At 57.3% G+C, this 13200-nt stretch overlaps 5 protein-coding genes across 5 annotated transcripts; 2 read left to right on the top strand and 3 right to left on the bottom strand.

Annotated features, from left to right (window-relative positions):
* The first annotated feature begins 14 nt into the window (after nt 1–14).
* Nucleotides 15–2315, top strand: B0I36DRAFT_430603 (triose-phosphate transporter family-domain-containing protein). The gene is made up of 6 exons (XM_046162541.1): nt 15–326; nt 383–450; nt 511–516; nt 641–858; nt 966–1496; nt 1606–2315. The coding sequence occupies exons 1-6, from the start codon at nt 280–282 to the stop codon at nt 2137–2139; spliced, it is 1404 nt and encodes a 467-aa protein (XP_046014202.1). The 5' UTR covers nt 15–279; the 3' UTR covers nt 2140–2315.
* Nucleotides 2316–2660: 345 nt separating this feature from the next.
* Nucleotides 2661–4245, bottom strand: B0I36DRAFT_241049 (concanavalin A-like lectin/glucanase domain-containing protein; the record flags this gene model as incomplete). Its single annotated transcript, XM_046149813.1, has 3 exons — nt 2661–3577; nt 3643–3948; nt 4017–4245. The coding sequence occupies 3 exons, from the start codon at nt 4243–4245 to the stop codon at nt 2661–2663; spliced, it is 1452 nt and encodes a 483-aa protein (XP_046014201.1).
* A 1711-nt stretch (nt 4246–5956) lies between these two features.
* On the bottom strand, nt 5957–9605 carry B0I36DRAFT_321286 (complex proteins associated with Set1p component shg1-domain-containing protein). Its single transcript, XM_046153677.1, has 2 exons — nt 9127–9605; nt 5957–9039 (listed from the first exon to the last, which is right to left on the bottom strand). Exons 1-2 carry the CDS (start codon nt 9346–9348, stop codon nt 6385–6387), a joined length of 2877 nt encoding a protein of 958 aa, XP_046014200.1. The 5' UTR covers nt 9349–9605; the 3' UTR covers nt 5957–6384.
* A 278-nt stretch (nt 9606–9883) lies between these two features.
* On the top strand, nt 9884–10936 carry B0I36DRAFT_321284 (uncharacterized protein). The gene is made up of 2 exons (XM_046153676.1): nt 9884–10131; nt 10320–10936. Exons 1-2 carry the CDS (start codon nt 10098–10100, stop codon nt 10541–10543), a joined length of 258 nt encoding a protein of 85 aa, XP_046014199.1. The 5' UTR covers nt 9884–10097; the 3' UTR covers nt 10544–10936.
* Nucleotides 10937–10983: 47 nt separating this feature from the next.
* Nucleotides 10984–11978, bottom strand: B0I36DRAFT_241511 (uncharacterized protein; the record flags this gene model as incomplete). The annotated part of the gene is made up of 2 exons (XM_046149849.1): nt 10984–11802; nt 11859–11978. 2 exons carry the CDS (start codon nt 11976–11978, stop codon nt 10984–10986), a joined length of 939 nt encoding a protein of 312 aa, XP_046014198.1.
* Between the last annotated feature and the right edge of the window lie 1222 nt (nt 11979–13200).

Raw genomic sequence — 13200 nt, 5'->3', positions numbered from 1 at the left:
TATCCAGAGACATTCCTGGAGCTCAGCACAGCTCTCCAGAAGGCAATCTTTACTTTTTATCCCCATGGCATAATAAGACTGTCTAGCGGCCTGTCCAGACCGAGCGGGTGTGCAAATACGTGCGCGCGTCGGTTTGGCAAGGGGCGTCTCAGCACTGTGCTCCTAAACTCAGTCGCGACTGCCTTCTCAGAGGTCCTTACAGACACCACTCACCTCCATGGCCATCACGAGATTCCTTCTCCTCTCCTACCGCCCGGACACCCTCAGCACGCCACGAAAATGGGCCCGACCAGCCTGGCTCTGGCCCACCCGGCCTTATTTGTCCTGTAGGATGACACATGGCCACGTCTTGAGCCGCCCAGTTGTACTAACGGAAGCGCAGAAGCTGGGTCTTCTTCTCCAACCTCACAATCCTCTTCAACAAGTGGCTCATTGACGCTGCTGGCTTTCGTAAGTTCTCATACGAAGGCCACAACCGGCTAAGGCAACAGTAGGACTAATACGCAGCAGCCTATCGTGCGTTTCTCCCCGGCCGTCCGCCTCTATACACCTGATATTCAACCGAATGGTCCCATGCCCGTCTGCTCAAGACCAATCTGCAATTCAGCCTGATCTGCCGTTCTTTTCTAACACCAGACAGCCGTCATCCTCACCTGCTGGCACATGGTATTCGCCACAGCTGCGACACAGACCCTCGCCCGCACAACGCGCGTGCTCGACAGCCGGCATGCTGTCCAGATGACGCGGCACACATACCTCCGTGCCGTCGTGCCTATCGGGGTCATGTACAGCGTCAGCATGGTCTGCAGCACCCTCGTTTACCTCTACCTCAGTGTGCCCTTCATCCAGATGCTCAAGGTAGGTTCACTATGCCGGATTGAACGGACATCACGCCACCCCGGACGGTCCTTGAATACCCGTCAGAACACGCTTAGCCTGCCAGCTTCCACTGACGTTTCTCTCAGGCTGCTGCCCCTGCCGTCGTTCTTTTCGTGGGCTGGATTTGGGGAGTCGAATCCCCGACGCCTAAGACAATCCTCAACATTGCAGGTATCATCGTTGGCGTCATCGTCGCTAGCGCGGGCGAGATTCATTTCTCCTGGACGGGCTTTCTGTACCAGCTCGGCGGGCTTGTGTTTGAGTCTCTGAGGGTTATCATGATACAAGCCCTCTTCACCAAGAACCAAGGAACGAACAGCGCGCCGGAAGAGTCAAACGACTGCCCAAGCACCACATCACTGGCCAGCGAAGGGAAGGATGAGGAGAAGCCAGCGATGAGGGGAGCGACTCAGATAAACGAAACCCAACTGCGAAAGATGGATCCTCTAGTCGGGCTGTACTATTATGCGCCGGTGTGCGCCGCGACCAACTTCATCCTTTCCATCGTGTGGGAAGGTGGCTCTTTCCATTGGCAGCACGTTATCGATGTTGGGCCCATCACGCTCCTCCTGAACGCATTGGTGGCATTTCTGCTCAACGTCTCGAGTGTACTCCTGGTAAGTGCCTCAAATTTCCAGGCTTGGCCTCGTATCGTCCTTGCGGCTTTCAGCTGGGTCAAACTGGGAGACATGCAAACATATACTCATATCGACCCGCCTGATGCAGATCGGCAAGACCTCAGGGCTGGTCCTCGTCCTGACCGGCATTCTCAAGAATATCCTCCTCGTTGCTTTTGCCGTAGTGTTTACAGGCGAACGCATCACCATCTCACAGGCCCTGGGCTACGCCACCGCATTGCTCGGCTTGGTGATATACCAGGCTGGGTGGCATGACCTCCGACGCCTCGCCGCGGCCGGGATGCCCAGCTCCACCAGCATCGCCAGTATTCGGATATTATGGCGGAGAAGAGTGAACAGAAGGATTGTCGCCGTGGGCGGCATCGCGTGCCTGGCGGCAACTTGTCTCGTGTTCGCCTGGCAACACAATCAGCAACAACAGCAACCGCCACTGCCTGTCTCGGCTCAAACATTGCCCTTGATGCACTGGATGTCGTCCTTGGTGCCTTGGTTCGGGCTGGAATCTTCTGATCCTGTCTCAGGATTGCCTTCGACACCCGCAAAAGATCGAGGTGGAACACCGCCTACTGCTTGGCTGCCTACGTGGCTTCTCGGCCGCCCCGCTGCTGACCCAGCTGGATGAATTTGCATATTAGACCACGATGAGGGAGGGTCAGTTATGCAAGCGAAGCACTGGTGACCATTAGTTGTGCACATATCACTGCTCATGGCCGTTTCGTAGAATCAAGCTGACAAAAAAAAGGGGATATCTCTATTTCTTCATAACATCTGCTTGCAAGGTATGATCAGACGAGTGGTATCATGTATGTGGCGGTGCCTGCTGTCCGCAGATCTGGCAGACCACAGAAAATGGCTTGGTGGTGGTGAAAATGCGAATAAGCGGCCGAGCGTCGTTGACAACGACCCCAGCTCACGCTTCGGCAACAACTCCGCCTCGCCATGCTTGCTCTCCTAGGCTTTGGTACTAATGACAAATCGTCATTGTGAAGCCACGCACTATCCAAAAGTACAACAAACGGCCGCTCCTTTCAAGTGAATGATGTAAACTTTGCTCCAAACTCCAAGCCCCAAATGTAAGGTGAATTCGATGGTCTCGCACGGCTCTCATGCTCAACGGCCGAAGCACATGACGAGGTTATTGTCTCAGCGTCGACTGTGGCCGCTTCCCCTGGACGTCATCGCACTGGTGTCGCTTCGGCTCCTGTCTCTACCGGCGCCTTGGCGAACAGCATCGCTGTAGCTCGGGATGGGCGGGTTGTGGGGCCGCAAGGTTGCTGCGGACGCACCACGACTGCGTCCTGGCCGCATCAGCGGGACGTCATCGCTGTCGGAGCTGCTTCCAGAGTCATTCTCTGACTGGTCCGGGCTTGTGTATTCGGGCGGGGGATGTGATGACTCGTGCAGGCCGAGACCAGTGACATCTACCACGTGATCACCCGAATCCAGAGCATTACTGCCGCTGGCCTCGCCAGGTTCGTCTGTAGGCACCAGCTGCGCCAGGGAGATATCAGTAGGGCTCCTTTGGGGGCCTGGGCTGGTGGGCGGAAGTACTCTGAAGTTACCACTCCTGGTGCGCGAATGGCCTGGGTCCAAGATTGGGCCGCGGCCGGTGTACATTTGGAGGGAGTTCGTGTAGCTGTGACCTCTAGCCGGCGAGCCAGGAGTATACTCGTCCTTCCGCCTACCAGTCTCCAACAAAATGCTTCCTTGCTCACTGCCATATGGAGGAGGAGGAGCTAGGCTGCCAGTCATGGGAGCAAGACCCCATTTCTTCACATTTGCTTCCAAGAAGACGAATCCAGCTTGACCAAAGTTGACGTGCACAATGCATGGACCATTGGCGCCAACTGAGGGGAAGAAGTTCTGCGACTTTAAGCCCTGGCAAATGTCTTCAAGACGCTTGCCGTTGCGAGTGAAGAAGATTGAGCCAGTACGCGGGCGGTAGCCAACACCAACGACATCGCCCTGAACAAGCGCTGGGCCGTAGGGTGTCCCGTGAAACGGCTGATTGTATCTGCGGGCGCCCGTAGAGGTGTACGCAATCGAGTATTTGTGATAGCCTGCGTTTAGCAGCAAAAGTTAGCTGCAGCGGCACATGGAGATGTGGAACAGATTTGACACATACCAGGCAGGCGGAACAAGGGATACGGTTTTGTGGACATGCCAATGCTAAGAAGAGTGTTTTCGGGTTTGTCGTAGATCTTGGCTTCCCAGTAATAGACTTCGTTCTGCTTAGGGACTGGCAGATTGCTCATGACCGTGCATTCAGAGTCGAAGAACTCAATCTCGGTCCTGGCTTCGACGAAGCAATTGGCGATCTCGAGTTCTGGCTCGAACTGCCAGGCAGAAACACCCTTCTCCTGGATCGCAAGATACTGTGATAGCGAAATATCGGTCTGTATCGACTCTGGTGGATTTCCCTGAATAAAGGCTAGACATCCATGGCAAATCAGTAAAGAGGGTCACGCTTGGGGTTGCACGTTCGTCAGCGCTACACACCCTTTGCTCTTAAGTATTCTGTTCTCTGGAGATCGTCCATCGTCTCAAGGGCGTCAGCCTCCTCGCGGAGGAATGCCTGTTCGTCGTCATATTCGCCGGGACGACCGATACGGTCGAGGAAGATGCGGCCGGATGATGTGTAGCGGAAGAAGTAGATGACAAGGAAGATGAGGGCGATGATGATGGCGGAGCCGAAAGAGGAGAGGAGGCCGATGATGACGCTGTTCATGTTGTCGGGGAGCATGACTGCTGTGGGTGAGGTCTGTTTTGGGCGTTCTGCAGAAGACGGCAGATACGAACGACGGGACTCGCGAGCGCCGGCGCACAGGCAGTATGCGGTAAATGAGACGTGTCGACGCGGCGAAGAGAAGCGGGCTGTATCCGGACAGCGGGTGGTGTTGGCGGCGGGGGCCGGAGGCGCTGGGACGTTTCCGTCACCGTCGCACCTCTCGCATGAGTACTCGAGTGGCGATTGTTTGATGCCTGCTGATAAGGCGCGCGCGATGCAGCGGGTCAAGTGCGCGGCAAGGTCAAGATGCGGAAGGCAGGGGAAATGGACAAAAGAGACGCACGAGGAAGAAGCGGTGCGGGAACAAAGACGGGCGGCTTGGAGAGGCAGGTGACGAAGAGGAGCGAGTTGGTTGGGTTAGCGCCTGGCCGAGCCCGGTGGGTGTGGAGGTGGAAGGTGAGGTAAGTTAGAGGCAGAGCAGGCAGAGAGAGACCAGACCAGACCAGAGCAGACCAGAGGCAGACGCAGGGCGGGACGGTCTATCTGGGAAGGCACGCACGCTCGGTGGGTGGAGACGGGGCTGCCGCTGACGCTCCATCTGTGTCGTCAGCTTGGCCCGCGCCCTTGCTGCTGCTGCGTTGCGTGTCTACCTACGTACAGAGTACTCAACACCTCCCCCTTCGACCGCAATCTCCCCGGCAAGGAAGGGCATTCGTTGTAGTTGGTGTGAATAGTGCCGCCCTTCTGCTTTCTTTTCTCCTCCCTCGGCGCCACTTCCGCCCCAGTAACCGGGCAGGCAAAGATGTGCAGCGGCACAACCCACCACGGCTTGGGCACGATGCCGTCGCGGCTGCAAGCAGGGTCTGCCTTGCCTTGCCTGGGCCTGGACACTCGACCATGGAGCCAAAGCAAGCACACGTCCCGTCCCCGCCAGCTCAGCCCTCCACCGCCAGTCTCTTTTCTTCTACCATGTAGAACGTGACGGTTTCCGCTCTCCAGGTTGCCTGTGCCGTGGTGCCAGGCAGCCCCGTATTGTGCCTCTCTAAAGGCCCATGATGGGGTCGACCCGACATCAGTACCAACGCTGAAACCAGCCTGGCTGCAGGCTGCGGCTGCGTATCAGCGCCTATCTCCGTCGCCACGGAGCCGCTTGGCAAGGAATGGAGCAGACTCTCCCGGCCGACCCGCACCGCACCGCACCGTGCCCGCCCCCGGCCTGCGACTGTTCGCCCAGCCTGGCTGGCTGGAGCCTTGGTCCGCTTTCACTATCTTTGGCATCAGAGGCACCAGACTCTCTCCGTTCACAAGATTGGCCGTTGCCCTGCTGAAATCCCCTGAGGATCAGTTAAGGATCTGGGTAAACGGCGGGCGAAAGTAGCCTCCATGGTGGCCTGAGCCCATTTCTGCCCGGACGATAAACCTAAAATCCTCGAGTAATTAATGCACCATTTGCGTAAAGAAAAACGCTGAGCTCGCATTCATCATACCACTAGGTACTTACTCCAAGCCCATCCAGATGACCTCATCACCCTCCATTCCCCCACCCTACTCAATCGCGCACCGCGTGCCAACGTCCAAGCAGACAGATCAGGGCTGGATGCAACGACTTTGCCGTCTAGTCGACCAGCTTGCATGCCAGTCAACAGTGGCTCCTACCACAACCTTCTTTATCGAAGCACTGATGTTCCACAGAGGAAAGCCTCTCAATGCCTTGCGTGACAAACTGTGTGATTTATGCGTCTTTCAAGTATGCTCTTTCTGACAATGCCATTGTACATGTATATCTAGCCTACTTGAAGGCATGAGATACCGTCTTCCTCTGGAAAATGCACGAAGACGTCCTCGCACTCGATGCACGGGCTTTTCAATGCCAATTCTCTTGTCTGCAACAGCCCCTGGTCATCACTCAAAAGGATGTCATGGCATCTGATTACTAAATGGATACATAGACCGATGTGCGGCTCTGTGTGCCTCGACCGCACGCACAGCAGTCCGCCTGAGCAAGGAATACGGCGGAACGTAAACCTGCTTCCTACTACTGACTGACTCGGTGGTAGCCGGCGCTCCTGGCAACACCGTCCTCGTTGCTGCTGAAAGATCCCGTGCGTCGCGTAGATGGCTTGGGAGCCGCCCTTGGCTCTACCTTGGGCTTCTGCTCCGTCTGCGGCTCCGGCTCCTGTCGCGACGATGAGTATCACGCCGGGAATCCGTGCTCCTATCGCGGCGCGACCGCCTATCTCTTTCGCGGTCCCTGCTGCGATCCCTCTCTCTATCCCGGTCCCGGTCCCGGTCTCGAGCCCTATCGCGGTCGTCTCGGTCCCGGTCCCGGTCACGGTCTCGATCATCACGGGGCCGATATGTTCGGCTCTCCCTGTCCCGTGACCGAGAACGCGAGCGCCGCCGAACTGCTGGACTTCGTGTACGGCTGCGCCGACGTTCGCGGCGGTCATCTCGGACCCTGTCCCTCTCAGCATCACGGTGGTCGCGATCTCGCCGCTCCGTCCGGTCACGGTCCCGCCGAGATTCCGTGCTCCTGTCGCGCCTGTTTCCGTCACGTCGTGACTCTGTACTCCGATCTCGCAATGCAGCCGCCGGACGACGGTCACGATCTTTTCGCGACTCAGCACTACGGTCGCGAGGCGGTGGTGGTGGTGGTGCCCGCCGCTCCCTGTCCCGTTCTCTGTCACGCTCCCGGTCCCGGTCCCGGTCTCGCTCCCTGTCTCTGTCCCTGTCCCGGTCTGCAGCGCGATCTGCGTCCCGCTCTCCAGGGCGGTATCGATCAATGTCCTCACCAAGACCCCGGCGCTTGACATCTGGTGAGCCTCCTCGCCTATCGTGGTCGTCCCCAGCAGGTCTCTTGTCGTCGATGCCGGGAATGGGAAGACCTTTTTCCCGAGCTTCTCGCTGTGCGGCCAAATAAGCCTTGGCTTCCTGCTCGCGTTTCTTGATCTCGCCTTGCTTCCACGTCTCAGCGTCGTTGAGCTCAGTCGTGGACGAGACTCCACCTCTTCGCCGCGAGCGTGAACGACTCTGTCGTCTGTAGTCCCTTCTGTCGTCCCTTCTATCGTCGCGACCCCTGTCTCTTCGTGCTGTAGTGGACCGGCTCCTGTCGCGGCGCTCTGCCGCCCTCGGACGGGGCGAGCGGGATCTGTCATCTCGGTGGTCGTCTCTCCTGCGCGACCTGCTGCGTGCTGCTGTTCGTGTCTCGGCTGGCTTATAGCGGCCTCTCGATCTGCTGCGCTCAGCCCTTCCTCTGGACCGACTCCGGTCTGCTTTGCCGTCTCGAGCATTGCGAACAGGTGACCTGAGTTGCTCGTTTGGTCTGTAGCAATCCGTCTGGATGACGGGCCGGTCGCGATCCCTGTCCCGTTCACGATCCCGATCTCTATCACGGTCGCGATCCCGGTCGCGATCCCGGTCACGCTCCCGTTCCCTCTCTCGGTCTCTGTCACGGTCCCGACTGCGGTCCCTGTCATCTCGTGCACGGGAACGGCTGCGATCTTTCCGCTCTGGACGTGATCGCGAGATGCTCCTAGTCCTGCCGCGCTCGGGTCTAGTGTGACGGGAGGCACTGCGGTCTCTCCGTTCTTTTGTCGTCCCACCCTGGACAGCTGCAACCTTAGACGCTACTTTTGCTGGCTGAGGTGCGGTCGTAGACGCCGTCAAATCCTGAGACTTGAGTTTGACTGCAATCTTTGGTTCCTTGCTGGGCGTTGGCTCTGCGGGCTTGGCAAGCTTGCTCTCCTGACGGTCGCTCGCATCCTTCGACACATCTCGCGCTGAGTCCTTCGAGTCCGTTTTCACAGGTACTTGTGTCTTCTTGGATTCAGAAGCCTTGGAAGACTCGCGACGGATAGGCTGAATAGCAGAAGCGGGCTTCGTTCGCCTAGGTGGAGGCGGTGGCAGCTTCTCGTCAGCATCTTCCTCTTCTTCGGGCTCCTTGACGGCGTCAGTCTTTGTGCTTTCGCGCAGCAGGTCAGCCAAGGCTTCCTGCTCGAGCCGTTCGATATCCTCCTTTGAGAGCTGCTTCCTGCTCGTCTCTCGCCTGCGACTGCCATCATCCTCCCGTGATCGATCGCTCCGGCGGCGCCGATCTCTGCTGTCAGGGCGCCTACTGTCATGGCGATGTCGGCTTCTGTCGCGGCTGTCGCGGCGCCGACTCCGGTCCCGGTCATGGCGATGTGATCTATCCCTGGATCTTGAGCTTCGTCGGCTGCGTTCGAGTTCGCGCTCCTTTTCCCGTTCACGCTCCCGCTCTTCGCGAGCCCGGCGGCGTTCTTCTCTCTCCTTCTTCCTCTGCTCCTCGCGTTCCTCTTCCTTTCTTTCTCGCTCGCGACGGCGCGCATCACGCTCTTCTTTACGCTTAATTTCGGCTTTTTCTGCCTCGCGGTCGCGCTGTTTCTGCTCCTCTCGCTCGATCTTGCGTTTCTCCTCAAGGATCTGTTCTTCTTTCTCCCTGAGCTCACGTCTGACACGTTCACGCTCGTTCAAGCGGGCGGTAGACTCTGCGGCATAGTCCTCGTCTGTCTTGGAGCCACGTACGCGCTCGTCTTCCGCGGCCTCTTCGCCAATCTCTGCGGCACGCAGTTGTCGTATCCGTGCCTCGATGGCTTTGTCGTCGATGAGCTGTCCAATCACAGCCTCGGCATTTTGGTAGATGCCCGAGAATACGAGTGCGCCGTCAATCAGCGCGGCCGCCTTGCGCTGGTTGAGGGTTAGGAGCTGTGATGGGTTTCGTTCGACTTCCTTCTCGGCGACTTGCAAGATTGACTTCTTGATCTCTGCTTCGAAATCCTGTGCTCAGAAACCACAAGCTGGTTAGTATACCGCGACGAGGGATCATTGGCTTCTCGAGAGTAGGGCGCAAGCTGAAGCACGTACGCTGGCCTCGAACTTCTCCCACACTTCCTTGCGAATTGCATCATAGCCGCCCTTCTTCTTGAAGCTGTGGGCAAGACTCTCGATCGCGGACCTCGTGGCCGAGGTCAACGGCAGATCTGACGCCTTGAACTTGCGCGGCGCGATCGAGGCTGGCCTGTTGGCAGCAGTTGCACTGGACTCGTCGGCCGACACTGGCGCAGGCGCTACCACGGATGAAGCCATCAGGCCTCTGGCGAAGTAGGATGCTTAGCTGGAACACATTGGCGGCCGGTTCGGGACGATGTTGAAAGCACTACGAGTGTGCAATGGGGACGTGATGGTGTGGTGATGTCGCTTATCGATCCTGTGATTCGTAGCGTACGCGAGATGGGGAAGTTGACTTGTCGCGAATGCCTGGTGGTCGCGAGGGTCGCCGGAACTTGATGCGATGGTGGAGAGCGCAAAGCACCCTGGGCAGAACTGGAATCGTGGATGACCTGATTACCAGTTTGGAGCTGCTGGAAATTCGACCTCGACCAACTTGGACAGGGACACGGTTAGGGACCGCGTCCTCGAGAAATCTTGGCCCCACTCAAAGCCGAGCGTGTGACAGGGGTATGACCAACCAGCGAGTCAGGAAATTCATGACCTGGGCCCACCGCCAGAAGGTATCTTTGTGCCTAGGCGTCTGCAGCAAGGTACTTCAGGTCCGTGGTGCGGGAAAACCCCGGTATGGACCACCAAAGCTCCCCCCATCCAGACAGGACCAAGCACTTGCAACCTCCAAGCCATCCCGCGCGGCAGCTTGTCATATCGGCATCGAGACAGAGACGGGGCGCGACAGCCATCAAAGCAGAGTACTTCGATTCCCTTGAGCAGCGACTCGCGAAGACTATAGACGACTGTGTGACAAGGTCCACTCGCCCCCGGCAGACGCTGCTGCAAAGCTCACACCATCTTCAACCCACCTCGAAATCAACGAATCAATCACAATGGTGCACCGAGTTCTGTTCTGGTCCGGCTTCGGTACGTGGCATTGCGCAAGCGCGCAGATCCGGCAGAGCGCAAAGAGAGACAACGAGGGAAGGGCAATTGAGACCGCACAGCCACGCCTGATCTTCGTGGTGCAGCTCAATCGCCGCCATCAGCTCACCCGCGCATCTGCTTCTTCTGATACCAGCTACTAACCATTGAACCCATTCCCCTCGATCTAGGTGTCGCCGTGCGCTTCTGGCAGCTCGGCCTCGAGATGCGGCCTTTCTTCAACAGGGGCTCTCTGTGGGCTTGGCCCGTATTCGCCGGCGTTGGTGGCAGTTTCGGATACTGGCTGCAGGGCGTGGACGAGAGGCAGACTGCCGTGCTCGCCGAGCGGAAACAGGCTATTTTGGAGAAGCGGGCGCGCAAGGCTGCGCGCGATGCCGAGCAAGCCACTGCTTAGAAAGACAGGCAGACGGGCGGCGGGCCGAGCAGTGGGCGACAACAAAGAGCCAAATCGAGAAGGCACATCAAGATAGTGGCATTGATACAGTATGCTGTCTGTGGCACAGGAGAACAAGAGGCGCCGAAAAATATCTGCTATCAAAAAGAGATTAGCGGTTTGTACATATGGAAGTCCACAAGCAGTTGCGTTTCTGCAGCGCCAAGCTCAGAAGATGGCTATTCTCTGATACACCAATCGAGACAGTATCCTGAATGTATATGCATCGAGTCGATGTGATATTGTAGCACTGTCAACTGTCACTGTCCTGCACCATTCGCTGCTGGAATTGCGAACATTGGGTATGAGTTCTTGTTCTATGCTGGTACATCTACGTCTAAGGCCCCAGTTTTGTCCTGTCACCAGCACGACTCCAGTGCAATCAACAGTTTTCGGACCATCTAATTGGACTCTTCCAGCTTGCGCAGCAGATCTGACACGGAGGTGGGCTGGACGGATCCAAGTTCTGTGATGACCATTGAAAGGAATTGTGCTGGAGTTGTGTCGAACAACAACCTGAATGCAGCTGCTGAGCTCCTCTCTGGGTCGATCTCGTTGTACGTGACCGAGTCAGTCGTCACACGCTCGGTAATGTTGATCGTCTCGCACAGGGCAATGACTGGTCTGCCGACCTCCTTGGCGGCAATGGCGACATCGCAGAATCCAGATCGGCCGTACATGGAGCCGTTGTTGAACATGGATTCTGCGGAAAGGATAATCTTGGAAGATTCATGTATGTGTGATCTCAAGCCGCCGAAGTCGCCGCAGTATGTTACCTTGATACCCGCTCCTGTAAGTGTCTTTGCAAGTTGCTGGCCTGTCCTCGCATACGGGTCGTCAACCACAAACACACTAAACTTCTTTCCCTCCTCAAATGCCCGAAGAAGGGTGCGCTCCACAAGTGTGCTGCGTCCGTGGGTCAAGACAACATCGCCATCCCTGATCTTCTTGCCTGCCTGTTCCATGATGACCACATCCGCCATGGTGATGCGCTCTTGGATAAAATTGTCTATGCTCTCGCATAGCAGCTTCTTGGCCTCATGCTCGGCGACATCAGGGTCGATCTTGCTGACCTGCAGCTTCAGCCACCGAATGGCGTTTCCCATAGAAAAGCACATTGGCCGACACGCCGTCAGATATTCGATTTGTGGGTTGAGCACATGGGGTGTGAGATGCCTAGCCAGTGTGTTTCCTGGTGGCGTGTTGTATGAGGTGATGACCTATTGCATGTTAACGTCCACTGTGTCGGTTCACATGAATCGATAACGGTACTAACCTTCTTGAAGGCGAGAAGCGTCGCCTTTAGCCTCAAAATGCTCTCGTCAATCGCGAATGTGGCCATCTGCTGACCAAGAGCAAGGACAGTCGGATGCACATCCTTGTCGGCCTGTGTCATGGGTATCCTTCTAGCCATGGAGAGGTGGCTAAAGCACTCTGGGATGATGTTCTTCGGCTCAACAGGAGCCGCAGCCACAAAAGTTCTGGGTCCAGCGGCCCTGGTGCCAGAACCCCCAGTCGCACTGCCATCTTGCCTTCCCTTGCCCTTGCCCGCCTTGACCTCCGCTGCAGAAGGGCCGAGCTGCACCGGATTTGAAGAGACGGCAGCTTCGCCTTTGGCTTGATCTTTGGACGATTTCGCCTGCGCTCTACGAGCGGCCTTCTCAGCCTTGGCCTTGGCCTTCAGCTCGGCTCCTGTGAGCTTCGGTGTGCCTGATGGGTCTGCCGCGCCATCGGTCTTTGCGCTGTCCTTCTTCTTCTCGTTCTTCTCGCCTTTCTCGCTCTTTCCTGGAGCCTCGACCTTCGCAGGGTTGGCCTCTGGCTGCGACTCGGAGGGAATCGGAGCCGAAATGGCCGCGGGCGCTTCGTTCTGTTCGGTCGCCATTGGTAGGATCGCTGTTGCGATAGTGGGGTGAATGAGGGACAGGGCTCGAAACACCCCTCTGCTGTTGTGGCTTGGTGTCTCTTGATGTTTGCGGTGGTCCTCTAGAATGACTGGCCACTGGGTGAGAGTCTGCGCCTTCGTGATAATGGGCCCAACGGGCGGAGGACAGGCTTCTCGGGGCGCGAGCCTTTCTTGTTTTGAAGAACAACGCTGGAGGGGGTGGTATTGAGTAGTGCTTGAGTCACAGAAAAAGCGTGCCTGTCGCACATGGGGAAATTTCGAGGTGGGGCGGACGCACCCAATCCTGGAGCTCCGGCTGCTTGGGCGAAGCTTGTGTTATGACACCTGCTGCGAGCTCCGAGTTGCGCTTCTGCAAATCATCTTCAGCTTTCGTGTTCTACGTACAGTCGTTTTGCCCCGCGATGGATATGCGGTCGTGTTTACGGCATTTTCACCTCGCGATAGTGATGCTGCTACACGCAATGAGACGGCTACGTCATATGCCCTCTCCCCCCAGAAATGCCCAGGTGCCTGCCTACTGCCGATTGGAACAAGTCCATGGCTGTATGTCTTCCTTCAGCAATAAATAACCTTTCCCCCATCTACTGCATTGACACAGCTGTCACCTTCGAGCCACACATGTGTTTCTGGTGAGCTCCGGACCCCCCAGGCTATTTCCCCGCTCGCCCAACAACGTCATTTGGTGGGTTGCGTCGCCTCTCCCTTCTGCGACCGT

Source organism: Microdochium trichocladiopsis, assembly GCF_020744255.1.
Source record: "Microdochium trichocladiopsis strain MPI-CAGE-CH-0230 chromosome Unknown B0I36scaffold_4, whole genome shotgun sequence".
NCBI lineage: Eukaryota > Fungi > Ascomycota > Sordariomycetes > Xylariales > Microdochiaceae > Microdochium > Microdochium trichocladiopsis.
The sequence above is the reverse complement of the archived record's forward strand: the minus strand, read 5'-3'. Positions and strand labels throughout refer to the sequence as shown.